This window comes from Schistocerca serialis, chromosome 2 (genome assembly GCF_023864345.2).
Source record: "Schistocerca serialis cubense isolate TAMUIC-IGC-003099 chromosome 2, iqSchSeri2.2, whole genome shotgun sequence".
Lineage (NCBI taxonomy): Eukaryota > Metazoa > Arthropoda > Insecta > Orthoptera > Acrididae > Schistocerca > Schistocerca serialis.
The window spans coordinates 378,142,675-378,167,487 of NC_064639.1; the positions used below are offsets into that span (position 1 = coordinate 378,142,675).

General features: G+C 38.4%; 1 protein-coding gene across 1 annotated transcript in view; it reads right to left on the reverse strand.

Moving 5' to 3' along the window:
• Nucleotides 1–20,886: 20,886 nt before the first annotated feature.
• LOC126457197 (Y+L amino acid transporter 2) overlaps nt 20,887–24,813 on the reverse strand; it is a 319,752-nt gene continuing 315,825 nt past the window's right edge. Inside the window, exon 9 of the mRNA XM_050093296.1 lies at nt 20,887–21,427. Coding sequence (XP_049949253.1) covers nt 21,363–21,427 — 65 coding nt within the window. The 3' untranslated portion in view covers nt 20,887–21,362. The remainder of the gene's footprint in view (nt 21,428–24,813) is intronic.

Here is a 24,813-nt window from a genome sequence, read left to right on the forward strand (position 1 = left end):
TCCTCCCCACGGTAAATCTTTGTCCATACCTTCGTTCCACCTTCCATGGCACAGTCTACATGTACATCAGTTTCAGGGGGAGGAATCTGGTATTGGGTTGTGTAGAGGCTGAATGCCCACCAGACCAAATGAGTGAGTGTGGCACCATCTTGTCAACTAAATACATCGGCCAGTAGTGTCCCTTGCAGCCAACATAAATAATGTTGCATCTCAACCACTTAGTCAGTCATGTACTTCATCTGATAACGTTCATTACTATCTCCACCATACTACTGTCCACTCATAAACAACTCGTGTTGGTATTGGTTTTCCTCTTTCGTCTCAATTTGGATAGAGGCTCAAACTTAACTTGTTGACAGCGTTGTGTTGAAAGTTCATTACACTTTTTGTTGCATAGGTTGCTATTGACTCACTCTTGTTGAGTTGGGTCTGCCATTCAGCCAGCCCTATGTTAGACTCCAGCATGAGTTTGGGTCCTGCCTGCAGGTGGTCTTCCTGCTTTGTGTTGTCATCATTTCTCTCCTGTTTTCTGGTGTGTTCACTGGTATGGTATCCAGCTACTCACAGATGTAGCACCAATTTTCTTGCTTCTCTACTGTGTTCAAACTTCTGACATTCTACACACTGATTTGTAAAACATTGCCCTTTCATTGGTTATCCCACTTGGTAGTCCCCTTCTAAAAATTTGGATGGATGACTAATCTGGAGTCTTTTGTCATTGGAAAGATCATTATGACATGTTTTTGATTACAGGCTACATGTTCTTTGGATACACATTATCTTTCTTTAATGCAGTGATTTCCATTCCCTTCTGTTTCATAATGATATTGATCACTGCTGATTTTCCTACCTCTTAGATGCAGTTTCCCACCGAAGGGCAAGAGGTTGCTCAAAAAGTCAGTACTCTTGTCTGTCCTCTTTGACAAAGTTGTTGGCAGAATGTGGGTGAGTCATACTAGAAGCCTTCAGCCACTATTGATAGTGGTTTTTATCCAAAATTTAAGCAGTTTCTGGGATTGATTCTGAGATCCAGCATGTTTTGATTACTATCTAAGATGCTACACCTAGATCTGCGAAGAGTCTGATTAAACAGCAAATAGGTTGGTCTCACATTATAGGACACAGAAATGACAGGAACTCTTTGACGGAGTGTAAGTTGTGGGTCATCAAACATTGATTATGATTAGGACTGTTTAAAGCAAGTTTCAATGTTAGGTTTACTGTTTCAGTAGTATTTCCAGTTTGGGATTTGAAATGCCATCTTCTCCAGTGAGAGTCCAGCACACTAACCACTGCAACTTCAGTTGCAGGAAAGACATGGTTATTTAACACTGCTGTAATCTTAAGTTATTAATTGGTTTTTAACAATTAATTTTGTCTGTATTTTGTTCTAAGTAGGTGTATTGGTGTCTGTCTGAGTCCATAATACAAACATTTCGTGTTTCTGTGACTGCACAGGCTATCCTGGCAAAATAGTTCTTGGTTGTTTCCTTGGGACCCTCAATTTTCATGTTCTCATTTGCATTCTTCATTAGAACTGAAAAGTTCATAAGAAAGGAAGTCAAATGTTCAGGTGTTGGGAGATTGAGATATATGAGGATGGTGTGCACCATAACAAGAAGGGAAAGATACATTAGCTGAACTGATAGCTGAAAACTTCATCTGGATTTATTTGCTTGAGTTTCTATTTCATGCAAAAGGCCAAGTATCAAGGCACTTATTTTTTATACATGAAAATTAATGGAGGTTTGATTTCAGTTAAGTTCAGATAAGTTTATAGAGTGCTAGAACTCATTCCTTGTAGGCTTCATTTGTTTTTGCGTATCCACGAATATAACCACAACTGGAGGACACTATGTTTAAAAACAACAAATGTCAATGTAATTATTTGTAATAGTATGACTATGGGTGACAAATGTTCGTGTTGTCACATGGTAATTAATAGTTTGAGATTGAGAATTGTAAACTGCGATTTCACAGTGGTGATTGCAATGGGGCAGGAGAAAGTACGCCTGGTGGGGGTTTCACATGGATATGTAGGTTATGTGCAAAGGACAGGAATATCATAGAGCAAGAGGTGAACATTTATGATCTTCTAGTTAATGCTGAGAAAATTGAATTAGAGTGGTTGGTGGAGGGTGGGGGTGGGGGTGGGGCAAGGGGGTGTGGAAGAAAGTGTGATGTGGGAAAAGGTAACAAGAATGGAGCAAAAAGTGAATAGTTTGGATAGTTTACTTCCTGTTCAGCTAAAGAACAGATGTTGAAGGGAAGAGAAAATAGGGCACAACTGAGCATTAATAAGAATTTAAGAGACAGATCGGAAACTAAACTGAGTTGAAAAATAAAGATCTTGCTGGTAGGTACCAGTGACGATAAATGTGTAGTCCAACACTTGCAGGAAAAAATATGACTGGGTACCAATTCACAAGTATTGTGAAAGTGAATGCTAGGGATGGCCAGGTAATATAGGATGTTGAGGCACTGGGCATGGATCTAAGTAAAGAAGACCAGGTATTGATAGTTGGGGAGCAGGCAAAGCCTGGACAAGAGTAGAGAATACAGTATCAGGAATGACCTGGAGAAGCTAGCTGCAGCAAACAAGTTCAGGTTCTGCACTAGCATGATCAGTCCTGGGAAAACAAAACCTTGAGGTGAGTTAAGCAGGAACTGACCAAGCTGCAAGTGACTTCAGGAGCAGCTCATATTTTTGCTGTGCCAACTGCTGCTATTTGGAGATTGGGATACACAAAGCATGGTCCACACCACAACAGGAAGGGGAAAAGACAGGTTAGTTGAACTGACAAAAATATGGGGACGAAGGGATGCAGGGGGGGGGGGGGGGGGGGGTGGAAGAGGGGAGCAGCACCACCATGTAGAATTCCTGTTTACAGCTTTAAAAGAGATCCAGGTAAATGAAGTGTCACACACAAAAGAAACTTGTATGAATGACCTTATCATTAGGCATAACAATGTTAGAGTACTACAAAACAATGTAAATCAACTTCTTATTTCTTGACATGATCTAGAATGTCAAGAATGTCAAAAGGAGTTGATATATTATCTGTGTGAGCACCATGTAAATACAAGAATCCATCTGTTGAACATAGGACAACAAACTAGCAGCCCATTTCTGTAGGGAAAATGTGGATAAAGGAGGAATTGTCATGTAGGTAAAAAATAAAACAATGCACAAATCTGTTGATGCCACTAGTTTCCACTTAGATTGACCACTGGAAGTCAGTGCTTATGAACTCCTGCTACCAGAAAAGTCATTTATAATTTTTAGTGTATAGATCCCCAGTAAGGAATTTTCAAATATTTTTACAAAAAACAGTCATTATTGTACCACCTAATAGATAAAATATAGCACATGATACATGTGGATATTTTAATATTAATTTTCTGAAGGATTCTGACAAAAAGAATGATTTGAAATTGTTACTTAACATTCAGCTGTGTACTCTTTCAATATTTAACCATAAGCACAGTTAAACCTCTTTGCCTGCAGCTAAGCATCAGCCTGCTTAGCATCCCAGCAGATAGGCTAGCATGCAGTCTGCTGCATCAACTTAACCCTGCCCCAGACAAGCTCAGTCTCAGTTGCAGCCAGTCAATAACAGGATGCCTATTCAACAGAAGTGTTTATGTGGGACATGGATGCTGCAAGGAACTACTGGAATTGTACAGCTCTCTGAGTGAAAGTCTACATCCCCAATCTGTCAACCTGCATGTCTGAGGAACATGATGCTCAAATGTTTTGGAAAATGGTTTTCATATTACGTCTGCTGTTTGTTATTTACAGAAGTTGCAGACAAAGTGGAATGGTTAAGTCACTTGGACTTCCTTGGCGAGAGTCTTATTGTGTAGACTGTACAAGAAGCTATTTGGAGTTATCCACTGTGGTTGGTGTTCATATACTGTGTGTTTTATGCTTCAGTTAATCCCAGTGTTGCTAAGAGGCATTTGCCAGTAGTTGTATTAGTGACTTTTGTTTTCTTCATTCTTATTTCAGTCTATGGGCTCTCTACTCCATGGATGGTTCATGAATTTTGGGACTGTATCATGAACATTAGGATTGTACCTGCAATTTGTATACTGGCAAAACAGGAAAGGTGGTGAACTGTGGCAGAACTAGCATCAGTCTTTAATACTGGGCAGTGTACAAGTGTGTCTGAACAGACAGTGCACCAAATACTTGTAATGACAGGCTTCCACAGCTAGCGATCCACACATGTGCCAATGTTAACACCACGAGGTCAGCAACCACAGATAAAATGGGCATGTGACCATCAGCACTGGAAGTTGGCACAGTGGCAGGGGGTTGTATGGTCTGATAAATGCCAATACCTTCTTTATCATGCTGATAGGGAAACATTTACGTGGGCATCCATGGGTCCAATGGAGCTTCTGCAAGGCACCATAATGGCCAAGGAGTATTGTAAATTGGTTATAGACTACATAGACCCCTTCGTGGCGATCCTCTTTCCCAATGAGGGTGTGATGAAGTGGTTCAAAGAAAACAGTGGCGAGTTACTACTGATGTGTTAGCCCCTAATTCACCAGATCTGAACCCCACTGAAAACATCTGGGATATGACTGAACATGTTGTCAGAGCTCATCACAGTCCCATCCCCCCCTCCCCCCCTGGAATTTACAGGAATTAGGTGACCTGTGTGCGCAGATGTGATGCCAACTCCCTTAAGTGAACTACCAGGCCCTCAAAACTGCCATGCCATGACACATCACTGCTGTTATCCATGCCAAACGAGGACATACTGGCTATTAAGTAGGTGGTCATAATGTTTTGAATGATCAGTCTAAATGTACAATGTTTTAAATAGGAAAATGGAACTGTAGATAGGCTGTTCCTTGTAGATAGGCTGTTCCTAAGTTGATTGTAGCAGTAATTAACAGTCTTATGAATTGGAAAGTTACCAACCACCATATCCCAGAAATACTGAGTTGCAGATAGTCACAACAAAAAGACTGTCACAAATGAGTTTTTGGCCAGCAAGGCCTTCATCAAAAATGGACCACACACACACACACACACACACACACGCACACACATACACACACACACACACACACACACACACACACTGTTGCCAGAGACTGCAGTCGTGTGTGTGTGTGTGTGTGTGTGTGTGTGTGTGTGTGTGTCATCTATTTTTGGCCAAAAGCTTATTTGTGACAGTTTTTTTTTGTTGTGCCTACCTGACACTCAGCATCTTCTTTATATGGTGAGTGGCAACTTTCCTTTTCATAATATTGTAACAACCAACAAATACACTCATCTTAATTTTTTGTAGGTATTGATAGTTCATCTTGTTGTCCAGTAAAATTCAGAGTCTGACACCTCCAGATCCTCAATGATCCTGAAGGCTCCCAGTTTTCAAGGGCATATCATCAAAATATGGTTGGTATCAAAAATGGTTCAAATGGCTCTAAACACTATGGGATTTAACATCTGAGGTCATCAGTCCCCTAGACTTAGAACACCTTAAACCTAACTAACCTAAGGACATCACACACATCCATGCCCAAGGCAGGATTCGAAACTGCGACCGCAGCAGCAGCGCGGTTCCAGACTGAAGAAGAATGGTATCAAATAGTTGGTTAAACTGAAATTTATTGTTATCTCCTGCTGAACAGGCAACATTATGGTACAGTTTTGTTTGAGTTTGTTGATCTATGCTGAAACAGAACCACTGGAGGGAGGTGAAATCTAATACTTTTCTATATTCAATTAAAATTTCCAGTTTCTAATTCTAGAACTGTATTGTTCATTTGTTTGCATTTATTCAAGTTACTCAGGATTACTATAGATGTGCTAAAGAAATACATAAATATTTGCAGTACAATTTATGTAATAAATGTCTTTTCTGGTTCAAATGTTATCTTTTAATCCTCCCAACTGCCTTCCTAGGCTATAGCCTAAGGGGCTTGGTCTACTCCTGCCATCTCAATCACTGGGATGCAAGTTCTGTGACTAATGTCTCGTTGGGTGTAAAAGTAGGATTTGTTGGCAGAGTTGACTGGAATCTTCAGCCTTCAGGTTACAAACCTTTGCCAGATGACATCCAGGCAGCTAGAGTTAATTAAGGCAGCTCCTGTATTTGTATGGTATCTTGGCCCAGTTGCATAATAAATGGAAGGGGATTAGGTAGCCAAGAACTGGAAGAAGTCTGTTATTACTTTAATCTATCAGTAGCGGAATAGCAGGACTGTGGAAATTACCAGGACATAAGTGTGGTGTCACCACTAGCACAATTATATGGGAGAATTTTAAAAGAAAGAATAGAAATGGAGGTTAAAATATCTGAAGCACAGAATTATTTTAGTCCAGGGAGAATTGCCAGAGGGATAGAAACCCATTTAGCCCATTTAGCCTTAGTGGATTTGCATAAGGTCTATTATGCAGTACTGCAAAACAATTTGTGGAACCATGGTATGTCAACTACTTATAACAAATTAATTAAACAGTGCTGTCAAAGTAGCAAATTCCGTGTTACTAGAGTGTCAAAAAGAGCTATGCAAATGGTGTGCTATAGTACTGACACCATTTAAGATCTATGTGGAGGAAGCACTTAAAACCAGGAGGAGCAAATATGAAAGCATAGGAGTCCCTGTGGGGGATGAAATCTTGTACATACTTCTCTTTGCTGATTGTTAGCAGGAGATCAGGATGATGCTGAGTATATACTTCAGAATTTAGAAGAGGAATATAATAGACGAGGTCTCACGATCAGCTTGACAAAAACCGAATGTCTGAAGGATGGTGACAATGCCATAGGGGTTCTGGAAGTTGGAGATAGTAAGATCAGTGGATGTAAGTCTTAAGTGCCTGGGGGTTGTGATATCATCAAAAAGAAAAAGTGAATACGACATAAATAATAAAACAAGGTAGAGCAAGAAGGTCGTATAGCAACTGAACTCTGTTCTTTGGAATAACAAAAAGGACCAAACAGATTAAGCATCGTTCAGTTCCTAAAACATCGCTAGGTACAGAGCAGAAACATGAAAAGTAAACAAGCATCAGAGGAACAAGTTGCTTGCACCAGGGATGTAGCTGTAGCATCTCCAGGCTGGACTGTGTTACAAATATCAAAATGAGAGAGGCTATGGGCGTCAATAAATCAACAATAGATACAACAGAGATGAGTATTCAAAGAACTGTGACTGACACCCAAACAACAGGGACTTGAATGCACTGACAATAGAAAATAGTGCATTGAGAATGGCTAGCTACTAGCTGAAATCTGGATTTGTGCAATAAAATCTAAAAAAGGATGTCTGATTGCTGCACTCTATAATTTATAAGAGACGAAATGTCTAAAATGGTATGGATATCTATAAAGGACAGACAATATCCAACGGCCAAGTAAAGTGTGGCACAAACACCAGTGGAAAGAAGAAAGTGTGGATGACTGACAAGGAGCCTGGGTTGAGGGGTCCAGGACATGACGGATGCCATGAAACTACAAGAAGGAGGTGGCATGACTGGAGGAAATGGAATACAGGAAGCAAGAAGTGATGCCAGCCGTCGAATACTCGCAATATGATGGCAACAAAATTTAAATCTATATGGACAATAGCTAAAAGAGAAAAGAGGAAATAAGTTAAGAAATGTGAAGTTTTGTTATTAAATAAGAAAGCCAAACAATAATTGATAGTAGTCAAGTAGCCAACACATTTAATAATCACTTCCTTGAAGTATCTTAGAAGACTGTCATGGGCAGGTCAAAGGCTGAAGCAACAGAATATATGCAAGAAGTGAACACTCATACTTACAGACAAATTACAATCACTCAATGATCTAATACAACAAAGTATGTGATTATCTTTTTCAAAACTAAAAGCTCTTACAGAGTTGATATTACCACAAGTAAAATATTAAATTACAGATAATGCCTCTCTTTGAAATTGCTGTGTTTGACAATGTAGAGTGGGATGGTGGAGGGTATGATTACATCCAAAAAGTAGAAACATTCTGGGTTTCCTTTTGAAGATAATTACACTTACAAGGGAACCTCCCCATCGCACCCCCCTCAGAATTAGTTGTAAGTTGGTACAGTGGATAGGCCTTGAAAAACTGAACACAGATCAATCGAGAAAACAGGAAGAAGTTGTGTGGAACTATGAAAAAAAATAAGAAAAATATACAAACTGAGTAGTCCATGTGTAAGATAGGCAACATTCAGGTGGGTGTAAATCCGTGAGCACCGTGGTCCCGCGGTTAGTGTCTGCAGCTGCGGAACGAGAGGTCCTAGGTTCAAGTCTTCCCTCGGGAAAAAATTTTAATTTTTTATTTTCAGACAATTATCAAAGTTCAGGCACTCACGTAAAATCAACTTCGCTCTCCAAAATTCCAGGACATGTTCAGATTTGCTTGGACATATGCAGGATTTGACGGTCTACACACGGAAAAATTTGAAAACATTAAAAACATGTTTTGACAGAGCACAGACAAAAATGTGCGACTGTGAAACTGTTGCATTCATTTGTTGCAGTTTATGTGACAACCTCTTATGTTTTCATCACTTTTTTGGGAGTGATTATCACATCCACAAGGAAACCTAAATTGGGCAAGGTAGAAGAATCTTTTTACCCATTCACCAAGTGTACAAGTTAGGTGGGTCGACAACATATTCCTGTCATGTGTCGCACATGCCGTCACCAGTGTCGTATAGAATATATCAGACGTGTTTTCCTGTGGAGGAATCAGTTGACCTATGACCTTACAATCAAATGTTTTCGGTTTCCATTGGACAGGCACATCCTTTCGGCTACTAATCGCACGGTTTTGCAGTCCTGTCACAAAACACAGACACTAAATTTATTACACTGAACAGAGACGTCAATGAACGAATGGACAATTCATAACTTTGCAAAACTAAAGAAAGTAAACTTTTCACTCTAGGGAAGATTTGAACCAAGAACCTCTTGTCTGGCAGTTGCTCACGCTAACCACGGGACCACGGCGCTCCTAAACTCGAACTCTCCTAGATGTTGCCTATCTTGCACAGGGACTACTCAGTTTGTATATTTTGCTTAGTTTTTTCATAGTTCGACACAACTTCTTCCTGTTTTCTCGATTGATCTGTGTTTAGTTTTTCAAGGCCTATCCACTGTGCCAACTTATAACTAAATCTGAGGGGGGTGTGATGGGGAGGTTCCCTTGTTAGTTCTGAGAAGGGTTTTTTTTTTGTAACGCATGCAGTCTTACACATTGTCTGGTGAGCTACATTAATTCATCCTTCATTCTATTCAGGAACGTGCAGTGTTTCATGGTATACTGGTATACTTCACCAGTTAGAAGCAGCTGTCAGAAACTACTTTGTAGGGTTATTAACTTCCACAGTTGTACTAATTACATGCAGTTTGTCTGTCAAGCCTTCCTTAATATTTACATAACTATTGCAAACAACTTTGTGTTCAGCTTGCACAAGCTTGTGTCTGTATGTGTGGATGGATATGTGTGTGTGTGCGCGAGTGTATACCTGTCGTTTTTTCCCCCTAAGGTAAGTCTTTCCGCTCCCGGGATTGGAATGACTCCTTACCCTCTCCCTTAAAACCCACTTCCTTTCGTCTTTCCCTCTCCTTCCCTCTTTCCTGATGAGGTAACAGTTTGTTGCGAAAGCTTGAATTTTGTGTGTATGTTTGTGTGTCTATCGACCTGCCAGCGCTTTCGATCGGTAAGTCACCTCATCTTTGTTTTTTATATATATATATATAACATTTCACGACAGTCATGGTTTTTATACTTAGCCATTATACTAAAAAATCATTAATGGCATTTATTTGTGTACTTTAAAAATGAAGGCATATATACGGTGAAAATTTTTACGTGTCATAAGATGCAGTTTATCTATTACAACAGATGTAGCATATGTTATGGCCTCTATGCTAACAGGCACCCTACAACCACAATGCCAAGTTTTATCAGGGAAAATAGTTTCTTATTATACTGTTACACCAAACAAAATAGCTCAGTAAGTGTAACAGAGTGGGAAAGGGGGCCAAACTCACCCAATTAGAAATTCTGTACTCCTAAAGTCATAAACTTGTTTGTTTGAATTAAGGTTAGTGATAATCTAGCTCACTTAGTTTTGTGAGCCTGTTTTGTGGTCTTTTTGTGAACCAGTTTTACATTCCTCTGACTAAGTTTTACATTCAACCTAAGTGTGCTTGTCTACCATATTTCAGCAAATTTCTGTATGATTTTAACATATGCTTTAACCTTTCATCCACTCACATGCACCAGAGTGCTCATTCTCTACCACTGAATATTATGGTGTTAGATTTTCAGTTTCCACTACTAGGTAGCTACAATGTTGAACAGGCTTTACTAACTGAAGTCTCTTAATATTTTATAATGTAGCATAGTCCTATGGAACATGTCGCAAAATTTCATTTTAACTATGTCTAAACTTTATAAGTTTACAATATCACAATTTTACTTCTTAACATCAGCCACAACAATTTATAGCAAATTTTGAGACCATTTGTACAAATCACCACCTGCAACAGTTGGTAACTATAATTTCTGTTGCTGGTAATTTGAGCAATAAAACTTGGAAAATTATTACACTTACACTTCCCACTTAGGGGAAGCAGCCTAAAATGACATAGGCAGTCAAAATAACATATAGCCATTATCGTTTATATGAGATGTTATGCTGGGAAATTTCATTCTACTATGTACAAGGCATTGGCACCTGCACGCAAACAATCAATCAGTAGGTAGGGGTAGCATTTGCTGCCTGTAGGAAGGAGGAATGTGCTTTCATATCCAGTGATGTCACATTTCAGTGAAGTATTTGGTCAACAAGCCTGTTGCTGCACTACTTTAGAATTATAAATAGTGAGACAGTGAGTAGCATGAAAGTGAGCTATGTTTCAGTATCTTTGAAATTAATTTGCAAAATAGGTTTTTGAGGTCATGGTTTTAGAGTTACCATTTATGGTAGTGAGGAAAATGATATACTACTATGTCATTTTGCCTGCTTATTTGCAATTATGCCACCTTATTAAACATGATGTCCTCTGTCTTCAAATAATTTGAAAGTACTGTCAGTTACAGTTGAATATTGTTAATCTGATCACTAAATCTGTATATTTGTGTTAAATAAACAAACACTGTTCGTTGCCTTGTTTCACAATTTTATTATTAATGTTACTGCACAGCCTAGATTTCGGGTTGTAACCCCATTTTTAAGTACATTACGGATTCCCTAAGATGATCATGCACAAATGAACATGATGACAAGGCACAGATAATCATCTCTATTTCTTAAGGTATCAATCCATAGCTTAATGTACAATTATGTCAATGACCATTTTTAACAAACAACATAAATTATTACACCATTCAGTAATTACACTAAATTGACAGGACTAAAGTTGCATCAGCCAAGAACTTTTTAACTATGATGGACTGGGGTCCAAAGTTTTGCTTCTATCCTGGGGTTGTGATCACATCTGAAAGGGATGAATAATTAAATTGGGTTTGCTCATTTAATAATAGATGTAGGAATATACATATGTCTTTTAATTTCTAAAATCTCTAATTGGTTCAGTTTGGCCCCCTTTTCCTCTCCATCAGCCTTGCTACATTGGAAAGACAGGGAGACCAATCTGTACCAAGCTTTTAAGAACACCACAGAAGCTGGAGATTGAAGAAGCCTGATTCAGTTTTTGTAGAACATTGTCTGAACAATAACCACAAATGCGTAATTGATGTACAATTTTTACACACAGAGGAAAAGGGAGCCAAACTCAACCAATTAGAAATTTTAGAAATTAAAGGTCACTTATGTATATCCCCACATTTATTATTAAACGAACAAAACCAATTCAATTATTCGCCTCTTTTAGATGAGATGACAACCCCAGGATAGAAGCAAAACTTTGGGCCCCGGTCCATCACATTTAAAACATTCTTGGCTGATGCAACTTTAGTCCTGTCAATTTAGTGTAAGTGCTGAATGGTGTAATAATGTATGTAATTTATTAGAAATGGTCATTGACATAATTGTACATTAAGCTATGGATCGAAACCTTAAGAAGTTGAGATGATTATCTTTGCCTTGTCATCATGTTTATCTGTGCATGATCATCTTAGGGAATCAGTAATGTACTTGAAAATGGGGTTATAACCCAAAACCTAAGTTGTGCAGTAACATTAATAATAAAATTGTGAAACAAGGCAAAAAACAGCGTTTATTTCGTTAATTTACAATGTTTCACCAAGAACCCACAGTTGATTCAATTAAAATATTTTTTGTGTGTTTATGATGGTGACTAGATACAAGAGGGTTACCGACAGACAGTCTTGAAATGAAAACAACATGAAGGCAGCCATTGCAGCAGTAAGAAAAGGGAAAGATGGGTTGGCTTACAGCATCTATGATTTATAATGTGCCTTAAGACACACATCAGCATCATTGCGCAGAGAAAAACATACAAGCAAACAACGGTGAGAAAAAATTGGACAGGTTTCAACTATGTCCTGAACATAGACCCTGAAAAGAAACTGGTTGCCCACATTCTGGATCTTGAGTCACAACTGTTTGGACTGACAGCCATGGACATAAGAAAGTTGGCTTTTGATTTAGCACAAAGAATGGTAGTTCCTGTCCCTTTCAATGCAGGAAATGGGATGGCAAGAAAATACTGACTTACTCGATTTTGAAGAAGAAAGCTAAAAGTAAGTCTTCACAAGGCAGAGCCTACTTGACTAGCAAGGGCACAATCTTTCAGTAGGCCTCATGTTAAATAATTCTACTTTTCATTAGCCTCACCAATAGAGAAATACAATATCAGTTCAACAAAACATTATAAAGTGGATGAATCAGTCATAACAAGAGCACAGAAACCACCAAAGGTCTCTGCTGAATGAGACAAGAAACAGATTGCTACAGTTACAAGTGACACGTGTGGTATTCATGTCACCGTGGTAGTTTGTGTCATTTCCAGTGGACACTACAAGGGCAGTACAGAAAGTAACAGCAAACTATTAGTATTAAATGCAGTTAACATGTAAGGCATCTGAAACTCCCAGGAAGTGAAGATGCATGCTTTGAGGAAGTTGCGGCATCTGCTGGCATGACAAGCTGAATAGGAAAGGCTGTTGAAAACAAAATGGCAGTGTCTAGCTGTGTACACCATAAAAAACAGCAAGCAGTAATACAGTTTTTGTGGTCAGTGGGGATAAAACCTCAACAAATCAGTAGAAGGATGTTGGAAAGGTACAGAGATAGCTGCATTAGTGAGAGAAGAGTGTGCGAGTGGGTAGATGCCTTTAAAAATGGATGTATGTGAGTCGCAGACGAGCAACACTCTGGGCATCCCAGCACAGCTGTTACTTACAGGAATGTGGAATGCAATGATGCCATTAATGAGAACTGGTATATTTCTGTAGAAGCTTTAGCCAGGGAACTGAGTATCAGTGACAGATCTGCTCATACCATTATTATTAGTAAGGTTCTCAAGTACCGTCTTTTGTGTGGACAATGGGTGCCCAGGATGCTCACTGGTGATCACAAGATGTTGCATGTTCAGGCAACCCACATCATTTCTGGCAAGACATAATTCTGAAGGACACAAATTTCTGACATGTATCATCACAGGATATGAAACCTGGGTGCATCTCTACGAACCAAAAAGCAAAAGACAGTCTTCAGAATGGTGGGACACATCTTCGCCAGCCAAGAAGACGTTCAAGTCTCAGCCCTCTGCCAGAAATGTCCTTTTCACGCTCTTTTGGAAATGAATGGGATGATTTTGGAGTACTATCTGCAAAGACGTGTTTGGATGCCTAAAGGATATGCTCTCAGAGGACAATGATGAGGTTTAAGAAGTGGTGCACTCTTGGTTGGAGGCACAACTGAAAACATTTTATTTGAATGGAATAGAAAAGTTAGTGAAGTGGTATGAGGAAGGTATCAAAAAGGGTGATAGTTATCTTGCAAAATGAAATCTTGTTCGTATCTGTAAGTGAAATAGAGGCTTTACAAAAAATAGTTTGCTGTTACTTTTCAAATCATCCTTGTACATTCCACTGGGTATAATTTTTCCAAGAAAGAAAATAAACCCCACATTGTATTTCCTAAAAGACTGGAAGTAGCATAGGTCACACTAATATTCAAGAAAGGAAATAGGAATTACAGACCCACATAACTGACCTCAATTTGCAGTAGGATTTTGGAGCATATACCGTACTCTAACATTATGAATCACCTTGAAGAAAATGACTTATTGATACATAACCAACACGGATTCAGAAAATATCATTCTTGTGCAACACAGCTAGCTCTTTATTCCCACGAAGTAATGAGTGCTGTTGACAAGGGATCTCAGATCGATTCCATATTCCTAGATTTCCAGAAGGCTTATGATACCATTCCTCACAAGCGACTATTAATGAAATTGTGTGCATATGGAGTATCATCTCAGTTGTGTGACTGGATTCATGATTTCCTCTCAGAGAGGTCACAGTTTGCAGTGATAGACGGTAAATCATCAAGTAGAACAGATGTGATATCTGGCGTTCTGCAAGGTAGTGTCATAGGCTGTCTGCTGTTCCTGATTTACATAAATGATCTAGGTGATAATCTGAGCAGCCCCCTTAGATTGCTTGCAGATGATGCTGTAATTTACCATCTAGTAAAATCATCAGACTATCAGTTCCAATTACAAAATGATCTAGAGAGAATTTCTGTATGGTGCAGAAAGTGGCAATTGGCACTAAACAAAGAAAAGTGTGAGGTCATCCACATGGGTACTAAAAGAAATCTGATCTGTCAATTATGACTAAATACCTAGGAATTACAATTACAAGCAACTGAAATTGGAAAGACCACATAGATAATATTGTGGGAAAGGCAAAACAAAGACTGTGCTTTGTTGGCAGAACACTTAGAAGATGTGACAAACCCACTAAAGAGACAGCCTACATTACACTTGCCCATCCTTTGCTGGAATATTGCTGCACGATATGGGATCCTTACCAGGTAGGATTGACGGAGGACATCGAAAAGGTGCAAAGAAGGGCAGCTCATTTGGTGTTATCACGCAATACGGGTGAGAGTGTCACTGATACAATACGCGAATTGGGGTGGCAGTCACTGAAACAAAGGCGGTTTTCTTTGCAGCGAGATCTATTTACGAAATTTCGATCACCAACTTTCTCTTCCGAATGCGAAAATATTTTGTTGACACCCACCTACATAGGGAAAAATGATCATCATAATAAAATAAGAGAAATCAGAGCTCGAATGGAAAGATTTGGATGTTCTTTTTTACCTCATGCCATTCAAGAGTGGAATGGTAGAAAAGTAGTAAGAAAATGGTTCGATGAACCCTCTGCCAGGCACTTAAGTGTGAACTGCAGAGTAACCATGTAGATGTAGATGTAGATGTAGATGTAGACCAGGTAGTTTGCATCACTACTATGAAAGAGGGTACATGATGTCAGAGCTCTTCATATAGTGGCTGCAACAGTTTATATCTGCAATTTAACCTACAACTGATAACAAGGTACTCCTATTCTTGGATGGACATAGTAGCCATAAAGACTTTCAAACATGGGTGGAATTCTGGTCTTCATCACCTGAATGTGAGGACTGCTGACATATGTATTGTCAATAGTCAGCACTACAATTTTCCTGTAATGTAATGTAATGCTATAGGCTGTTGCATCAGGTTGGTCAGTATGCTACTGATCAATGGGTGTTTGTTTTACAGTGCACTCATTACACAATAATAGGGAGAAGATGTCACTAGGTATTCTGGGAATGTAACTCTGAATACCTTGTCTTGGCTAAAACACATGTGACTAAGTTCAAAAATCTTAAAAAAAACTAGTTCACACTCAAGAAAATATAACATTCTATTCTAATTTAAGAAACTTTTCATTACATAATTTTTGGGGTACATATATCTGGTAAGCGAATAGTTGGTGCTTTGGCAATATGGGCCAATGTGAACTATGAAGCTACAGTAGAATCTCACTTAATGAGCACCTTGCATAATGCGCAATTCACATAACGAACAGAGTAAATTGTAAAAAAAGCCTCACTTAACGAGCAATGTTTCACATAATGAGTGACAACGATTTAGTATGACATAACCAGTTGTTCACGTGTGGTGAGGAAAATGTTCAACAATATGAACACCTTTCATTGTCAGCATCACCATATGAACAATGTCTTAAGTGTGTACTGTAGTCTGAGTTTAGCACTCTTTCTGCCACCATCTTAGTGCAGCTTGTGATCACACATTTTTCTAAACTTAACAACTTTCATAGAAATGTCCCTGAAGATAAAGCCACAAGAATACAACCATAAGAGAAAGAAAATGACCTTAGAAATGAAACAATCACTGAAAAATGTGAATGTGGTGTGAGTATTGCTGATTTAGCAGTCACACACAATCGGTCTACATCAACTATTTGGACTATCCTCAAGAAAAAGGACAAGGTTAAGGAGACAGATGCTTCAAAGGGAGTGACAAGAGTATCTAAATAATGGTTTTGTAATCTGGATGATTTTGAATGGTTGCTTCTTATATGGATAAATGAAAAGCGATTGCAAGCCGACACTAAGAATGAGAACGTCATTTGTGAGACACCGAGAATAATTCTCACCGACCTTGTTATGAAGACACCAGGATCATCAGCACCTGAAGAAGTATTTAAGAGAAGTTGTGGATGGTTTGAGAAGTTTAAGACAAGAACCGGCATCCACTGCATTGTGAAGCATGCCAAAGCAGCCAGCTCCGACACAAAGGCAGCAGAAAACTTCATAAGCAACTTCAAGATGGTCATAGATTCTGAGGGTTATCTGCCACAACAAGTTTTTAATTGTGATGAGATGGGTCTATTCTGGAAAAAGATGCCAAACCATACTTTTATAACAGCAGAGGATAATGCATTACCTGATCACTAGCCAATGAAAGACTGTCTGTCTCACACTGCTATTCTGTGAAATGCAAGCAGTGATTTGAAAATTAAACTGCTGCTTGCTTACAATTCAGAAACTTCATCAGCCTCCAAGAAGTGTAAAGTACACGAGAGCAGGTTGAAGTGATGTAGAGAACAAACAACAAGGCTTGGATGACATGTGATCATTTTTGTTATTGGATCAATGAAGTGTTTGCTACTTCGGTGAAAAAATATTTTCTTTGGATGAATCTGCCACTCCCTGTCTTGCTTGTTATTGACAACACTTGCCCATTCTCCAGGCCTACTAGACCACCACCTTGAAGAATTTCAATTCATCAAGATCCAATTTCTGCCTCCCAACACCATCCGTTACTCCATCCTAAGGACCGCCAGATCATTTCTAACTTTAAGAAGCTCTACACTAAAGCACTCTTCAAGCATTGCTTTGAGTTGACTGAAGCTACCAACATCACTCTCAGAGAGCTTCTGTAAATATCACTTCAATATCTTTGCCTGCATCAAGGTGATTGAAAAGGTGTGGGAAAGGTTTACCAAGAAAACTCTCACTTCTCCTTGGAAGAAGCTTTGGCCGGAGTGTGCTGTCGAATGTGACTCTGAAACATTTGAGTCAGTAACCGTGGATTGTGTCTTTGGTCAAGAGCATGGGACGAGAAGTGGATAACAATGACATCTATGAGCTTGTGGAAGATCACAGCCAAGAAATGACCACCGAAGAGCTTACAGAGTTGCAGAGTGTTTCACAGCAGGAAGCTGTGGAGAGGAATTCAGGGGAGGAGGAGGAGGAGGAGGAGGAGGCAACAGCAAAGCAGCAATATTCTGACACAATAAGAGAAATGCTGAAAGCATGGGAAATGGTTGCGTCACATTGAAAATCATCACCCAAATACAGCAGTCTCTATGCACACTACAAATTAAATTGATGATAATGCTGTGTCACATTTTTGTCAAGTGTCATTGGTAGAAACAAATTACTATAGATGACTTCCTAGTAGAAAAGACTTAGTTATGTATCATGAATAATAAAGCACATAATACTGCATGTATAATTTTCTTTGAATAAATGGTATGAATAAGATAAAACTTTTAGTACTTTTTCTGCGTGGAACGCATTATCATATTTTACATTAATTTATATGGGGTAAATTGTTTCACTTAACAGCTGTTTCACACCGAGTAAGATTCTGAAACAAATTATGCTTGCTATGTGACGTTCCATTGTATATGTTTTCAGAGAACAGAACACTGTTGTGTAATGTGGTTAACAGTCTGGGACTTGCTTGGCTTCAAAGGGACAATGAAGTAACCTATGTCTATTTTTATTTTTATTTATTTATTTATTTGTCTAGAAATCTTGTAACATCCTATGGTCTGAGAGATCATCTTAATTTTCCACTTAACACCAATTTTCTTAACCATGACATGAGTTTTAAATGTTAATTTTAGGGACGGATTAGAGGAAGCGGTGGCCTAATATGTAATTGCATAGGGGGGACTGGCTAATTCCTTATGAGACTAATGAGACACAACACAACTTGCAGAAATGGAAAATACATTTTTGTAATGCCTTGTGTATGTTTTGTGTAAATGGCACAATGATTAAATTTACAGGTAGGTGCATCAGTGCAGAAATTAATCTACAAATAACATCTAATGAAGATGAGTTGTTTCTTTTTCTTCATGTTTGGATGAAGCAAAACAGAGAGAAATACATGATTGCTTGACACTTCATATGGTGATCAGTTTTTTAAAAAAATACAGGTGTTAGAATTGTTAAAATAAAACTGAATGAAATGCCCAATGGTCCACTGTAGCTGTATTTTTTCAGGTCACTTATAAACCCAAACAACCAGTTTATGACTATTTGAGTTGCATCTTCTGGCACAAAAATAAATGCTATGTCACAGATTACAGGAGGCCGCAATGTAACAATTTGTGTGGCTAGGTCACAATTTCAGTACTCCTCAATTGATAAAAAACAATCATCAAATGATAACAAAGCCACCATGAAGTCGTGAACTGTACACATTCCGACTAAAAGATGCTCTTGTCAGCCTATCTCAAGCAACAAAATGCCCCTCATAGGTGTTATTTGGGAAGTACTGGGCCCAGAGGTGACAAAAGCTGACACGTTCATGTGAATTTGCCATCAACATAGCAGCTGACAACATAAGCTACAGGTGTTCCATGTGTTGTCTACATGTGTGCTGTGACTGCCATCCAGGTACTGAGACAGTGACAGAAATTGCAATAACGCAGGCAAATGAGAAAGCAAGATGCTAGTAGTGCTCTATTGAGGACTTACAGTCAGCACAAAAACTATAAGACTTGGCACTCTGTATTACGTACAAATGAGAGTATCAGCTTCTGTCACTACAGGGCACAGTACTTCCCTGAATAACTCCATGAGGGGCATTTTGTTGCTTGACACAGGCCAACAAGAGCGTATTTTAGTCAGAATGTGTACAGTTCCTGACTTAACTCAGTCATGACTTTTGTCACTGGTGATAGTCTTTTTTATCATTAGATGACAGGTTTTTATTGAAAAGTGCTGAAATCAAGCCCTAGTCACACCACACTGTGGTATTCTGTAACCTATGACAGCATTTATATTTGCACTACAAGATGCAACTGAAACTGGCTGTGGGTTTATAAGTGACCTGAAAAAAATACTGCTGCAGTGGACCATTGGACATTTCATTCTGTTTTGTTTTCATAATTTTAACACCTGTATTTTAGAAAATACTGTTCACTGTGTGTATAACTACTTTAGCTGTGGTTGCCTCAGTTCTAAAGTTATCTGAGACAGAAAAGCTTATCCTGACCATTAATGTCTACATCATAGTGGGTACCCACATAAAAACAAAACACAGCCGACCAGCAGAACTTACTCAAAATAACCTGGAGTATGTCTTGACATCGGACTGCATGGCCACCTTAGTGGTTAAACTTTTTCTGATGCAGAAACGACACAAAATGTAGGGTGAGCTTTGACTATTTATTTGTTTAAACAGTGCTGTTTTCCTAGCTACGTGAGTGGAGAAAGTAAAATTCAACTATGGTGGATAATTTTGATGTCTTGAACAATGTGTTCTATCTTGGTTGTATAAATGTTAAAAAGTCAAATGGCATGCCATCTGCTACTGCTTAAGTTGGTCATTGCCTTCAAATACTACATGGAAGTAAAATAACATACTGGAAAAATGTAATGGTGCTTATTGCTGTATGGAGGCCCTGTGGTTCAAGGAAAAATAATATGTATAGGACATAACAAGCTACATGCTATATTTAGATCAGTTTAAAAAAGTGTTGATAAGTACCTATAAACTAGGTATTCTGCTATATTGTAGCAGTAAAACTGAGTTAACAGGAATACATTCTGTAACAAATATTCAGTTTCTATCATTCCTTTGCCTTTAACAAAAAAAAGACAGTACTGATGAATTGCCTTGAAGACACTTCGCAGCATTTCCTCTTGATACATCCTCTGACGATAATTTTAATATTGTACTACCAGCAGGCTGCAAGTGATTATCGCATAGCGCATTTGATTGTTAGCCATCAGCCTCCTGGCCACCTTTTCTATAAACTTACAGCAAACCCAAGCAGATTGATGCTTGTCTGCCCCACTCCTTTATTACACTACTGTTGTCCTTTTAGTGAATAAAGTAAGTGGTTCTGATTTACTGGAACATTATTAAATCCTAAAAACCATTAATTCTTACAGCACGAGAGACATTAGTATGCGTAATTAGTTAAGCTTGGATATATTCATTCAACATTGTCTTTTTCAAAAAATATTGGGGGGACATGTCCCCTCTACGTTGCCCAACCCCCTATCAAATGATGATGCCCATGTCCAACAGCAGATGACATCAAAATCTCTGGTTTTATGTATCACAACAAATAAATGAAACAAAATTTAAAAAGAAATTTATTTTACAAACTGCACAAACCCACAATTTGTGTGCATTGTCACAGACACATAGCTACAAAATATCTCAATTCATCACATTCACATTTTTTTGCACTTTCACAATAACATTTACTTCACTTACACAGAAAAACAAAAGAGTAACACACATGGAATGTATATTTTACACACACAAATATAAGGCACTGATTTATTAATAGTCTCTTTGCTTCTTGTTCTGAGTTTATCCAAGGAACATTCTTGGGAGAAAAATCACAAAATGCACTAACAGTTTATAAAAATAGGAATTGTGCATATTATTTTCAGAAATGTATCTATCAAGGAAGACACATCACAGTGTAATGTCACAACCTGCCATTTTACATACCACAGGTGGTAATATTTTTCTCTGCAGGAAACCAACACAGATTTTGTAAGCTATGTTGAACTTGTTCACTAAAAAATTCTGCAGCTACTAGTCACTCACTCATATTTTCCATCTTCCATTACACACTTGAACATTTTGGCACATAGGAGATTAAATGACCCTGGAATATAAAACAAGTATGAGAATCAGACTTAATAAAATATTATATTAAAACAACAGAGAATTTTGGAATAAATCATTGTGTACTGACACTGGCCTAAACAGCAAGCAGAAATTTAAAAATACTTGAAGTGGAATTGTGTTCATACATGAAGGTGGACTCTTTCTATAAAACTACAATAGAGTTCTATATTGTCTGAAGTGACATAGTGATCAGCCCGTGTATGGAGCACAGGAAATTGCAGGCAGATAAATACAAATTGCAACCAGATGCTGCAAAAAGTAGCCCATTTCTTAACAAGAAACAAAAGTTTAAAACATAGTACTGAAAATACACATTTGTGCTTTGTTATTATTTGTGGCACACTAACAGGTAACAAGTACAATGGTGTCTTATTACCAATAATAGGTAACAGCAGTTACCTCACAAGAGTGATATGGTTTTCACCAACAACAAAACAACTTTCATCATCTATTGGTATTCTAAAATAAGTTGTTACTTAAGGAGCAGTCCTTTCTAAAATGTATTCTCTTTTGAAAAAATTGCACAAGTGTTCAAAGAGAACTCAGTATTTCATCATGTAACTCAAAATGGTTAGAGAAGCCATTAGGTTTCACAGTTTTATCTTTTTATCCAAAGATAAATGAAATTATGTTATAGTAAATGATCCATAAAGTAAAAAAAAAGAGTATTGACACTTTATGGGGCAGAAAAGCATGTGGGCCTATGGACAAAAATGATATGAGCTGTCTTCAATTTTTGTTGAGTATTTACAGATAGAAAATTTTGCTCAAGTTCAAACGATTTGGCAGTCTTTATTTATGGATGAATGAAGTGATTACATCATCTGGCATGGTGGTTTTTTGTAACAGGCACCTGCATTTTTTTCTGTACAATTAATGGTAAAGTTCAGCCTGTAACAGCAGAATATAATCACTGATTTTGTTAATTTACGAGGTGTAAATACCATCAACATTCATTTTTCCATTTAGTCTGATATATAGGGATGGTGTAAAGAAAGCAAAAATACACATTCATGGCTGTAACAATTGAAAAAATACTGAACAATGTAATACCATGAACCAAGGAAGCCCCATTTAAGGACCCATTAGACTAACAACATGATTGTGTGACTGAACCAAATTGTTTTGGATGACTGCTGATTAAATGAGAGAGAGAGAGAGAGAGAGAGAGAGAGAGAGAGAGAGAGAGATCATCTGAAGTGGGCATTTCTGTTGGACCTGTATTAAAAATTGTGTTTGAACTGCAAATGTGGGAGTATTTGTAGCTGTGAGCTCTAGGGTTAGGCACACGATGGAACCACTTAGGGATACAGCTGCTAAGTAGGCAAAAAGGTCCAGTGTACACACTGTGTACACTGGACTTCATTGCCTCCTTAGCAGCTGTGTGCATACCATGGAGAGTCATCCCAAATTGGGAATGGGTCCTTCCAGATGCAGGGAAAAGCACAGAATGCACCTAACTCCAGGAGGTGATCATGTCATACTACTGATGTGTGTAGCTTTGGATCAAAAGCTATTCCTTCTGGTTTCTGGTGGCTATCTGGTAAAAACAGCCACTCTTGCTTGAGAGATGAAGGCAGAGACCACCATTTATAGCATCATTGACAAGACCAATTGCAAACCTTTGGTACTGAGCCAAGGGTCTGAATCAGAGACTCAGATGGTTCTGTGACCATGTAGGCTGCAGGTTCTTTGACTTGAACCACAGGGTGGAAACATGTTGGGATCAGCTTAGTAGGTCAGAAGTCTTTAACGCACAGGAGGTAGCTACACAAATAGCGGGTGCTGTGTCGCATGGACTGGGTGGTTTGTCAGATTAGTGTGTCTTGAAAAACTAGAAACAGGGATTCAATCCCAAAGAGTGCTGATCAAACACAAGATGGGGATAAACTTAGGAGATGTAAGGATTATAGCTGTAAAGTGTTGAAAGCTTACTGGGAAAGAACCAGAGCTCCAAACATGAACCGGAAGCACTGAAGCTGAAATTGTTATGGATACTGAAAGGTGAATAAATTCATCTGAACCAAAAAGTGTTCAGAAAGGACAGCTTATATTCAGTTGGTGGTGGTATATTTGTTGCTGTTAGAAGTTTTTAAACTGAAGTAGATAGTTGCTGTGAGTTAGTATGGGTTGATGTTATACTTGACAGCTGGAATAAATCAAGAACTAGTTCAATATGAAAAGGGTAGAACACACCTCCTCTATGTGGTGAGTAACAGTTGTGCTCTTTCCTCACTGTTATTATTCCATCTTGGACTTTCCACTGTTTAATAATTACCTTTACCTAGCAACAAACAGTACTGGGAAAATAGAGAGGGTCATGCCTGATTCAGTGACTGGTGACAACAAGGTTGTTGTTGCGAGCTTGAGTACCATACATCCAAATCCAGTAAAAATAAATGCAAAATAGATTTTAAAAAGCAGATAAAAGTTCTTTCAGTGCCTTTTTATGGGGGCAGGCTCCATTCTTTCCAAACTACTCATGCAAGCATACAGCGGATGTGGCTTAAATTGAAAGATTGGCCTGTGTCGGTAGCTGCATGGTCAACATGCTGGATTGCTAAGCACAGAGCCCCAGGTTCAATCCCTGGCTGGGTCAGAGATTTTCTCTGCTCAGGGTCTGGGTATTGTGCTGTTCATAGGTTCACATCATCAGAAATGGCCTGCAATGTTAAGATGGTGGTACTGCCACATTCCAAAAACCAATAAATTAAAAAATATTTCAAAGAAATAATACTGATAGCAAATGAGACAAACATACTATGCAAATAAATAAGATATTGAAATGATCCACCATGGTACACAAAACAGGTCAGACTACTGTTGCAGAAGCAATGAAAAAAGTGTGCCAGGTTTAAAATAATGCAAAATTTCCAAGATTGTCAATGTTTTACAGATGCACAAAAAGTACCACGGATGACAGTGTGGGATGCTTTTAATAGTTTCCACAATGAAATCAAAATCTGGTAGAAACTCTAAAGAGACTCTGGTCATATACAGGGTAACTTAGAAGTAGAGTCCGTTGGTGTAGTGAAGCAACTTAAATCGCTTGAGAAGGGCAGGTCTTTTGATTCATAATACACACCATTTAGGTTCCTCTCAGAGTATTCTGATGCAATAGCCCCATACTGAGCGATCATATACAACCACTTGCTTGACAACAGATCTGTACCTGAAGACTGAAAAGTTGCACAGATTACACTAATAAATAAGAAATATAATAGAAGTAGTCTGCAGGTTACACATTCATATCACTGATGTCATTTTGAAGCAGCATTTTCGAATATATACTGTGTTCAAACATTATGAATTACCTTGAAGAAAACAATGTATTGGAACACAGAATGCACAGATTCTGAAATA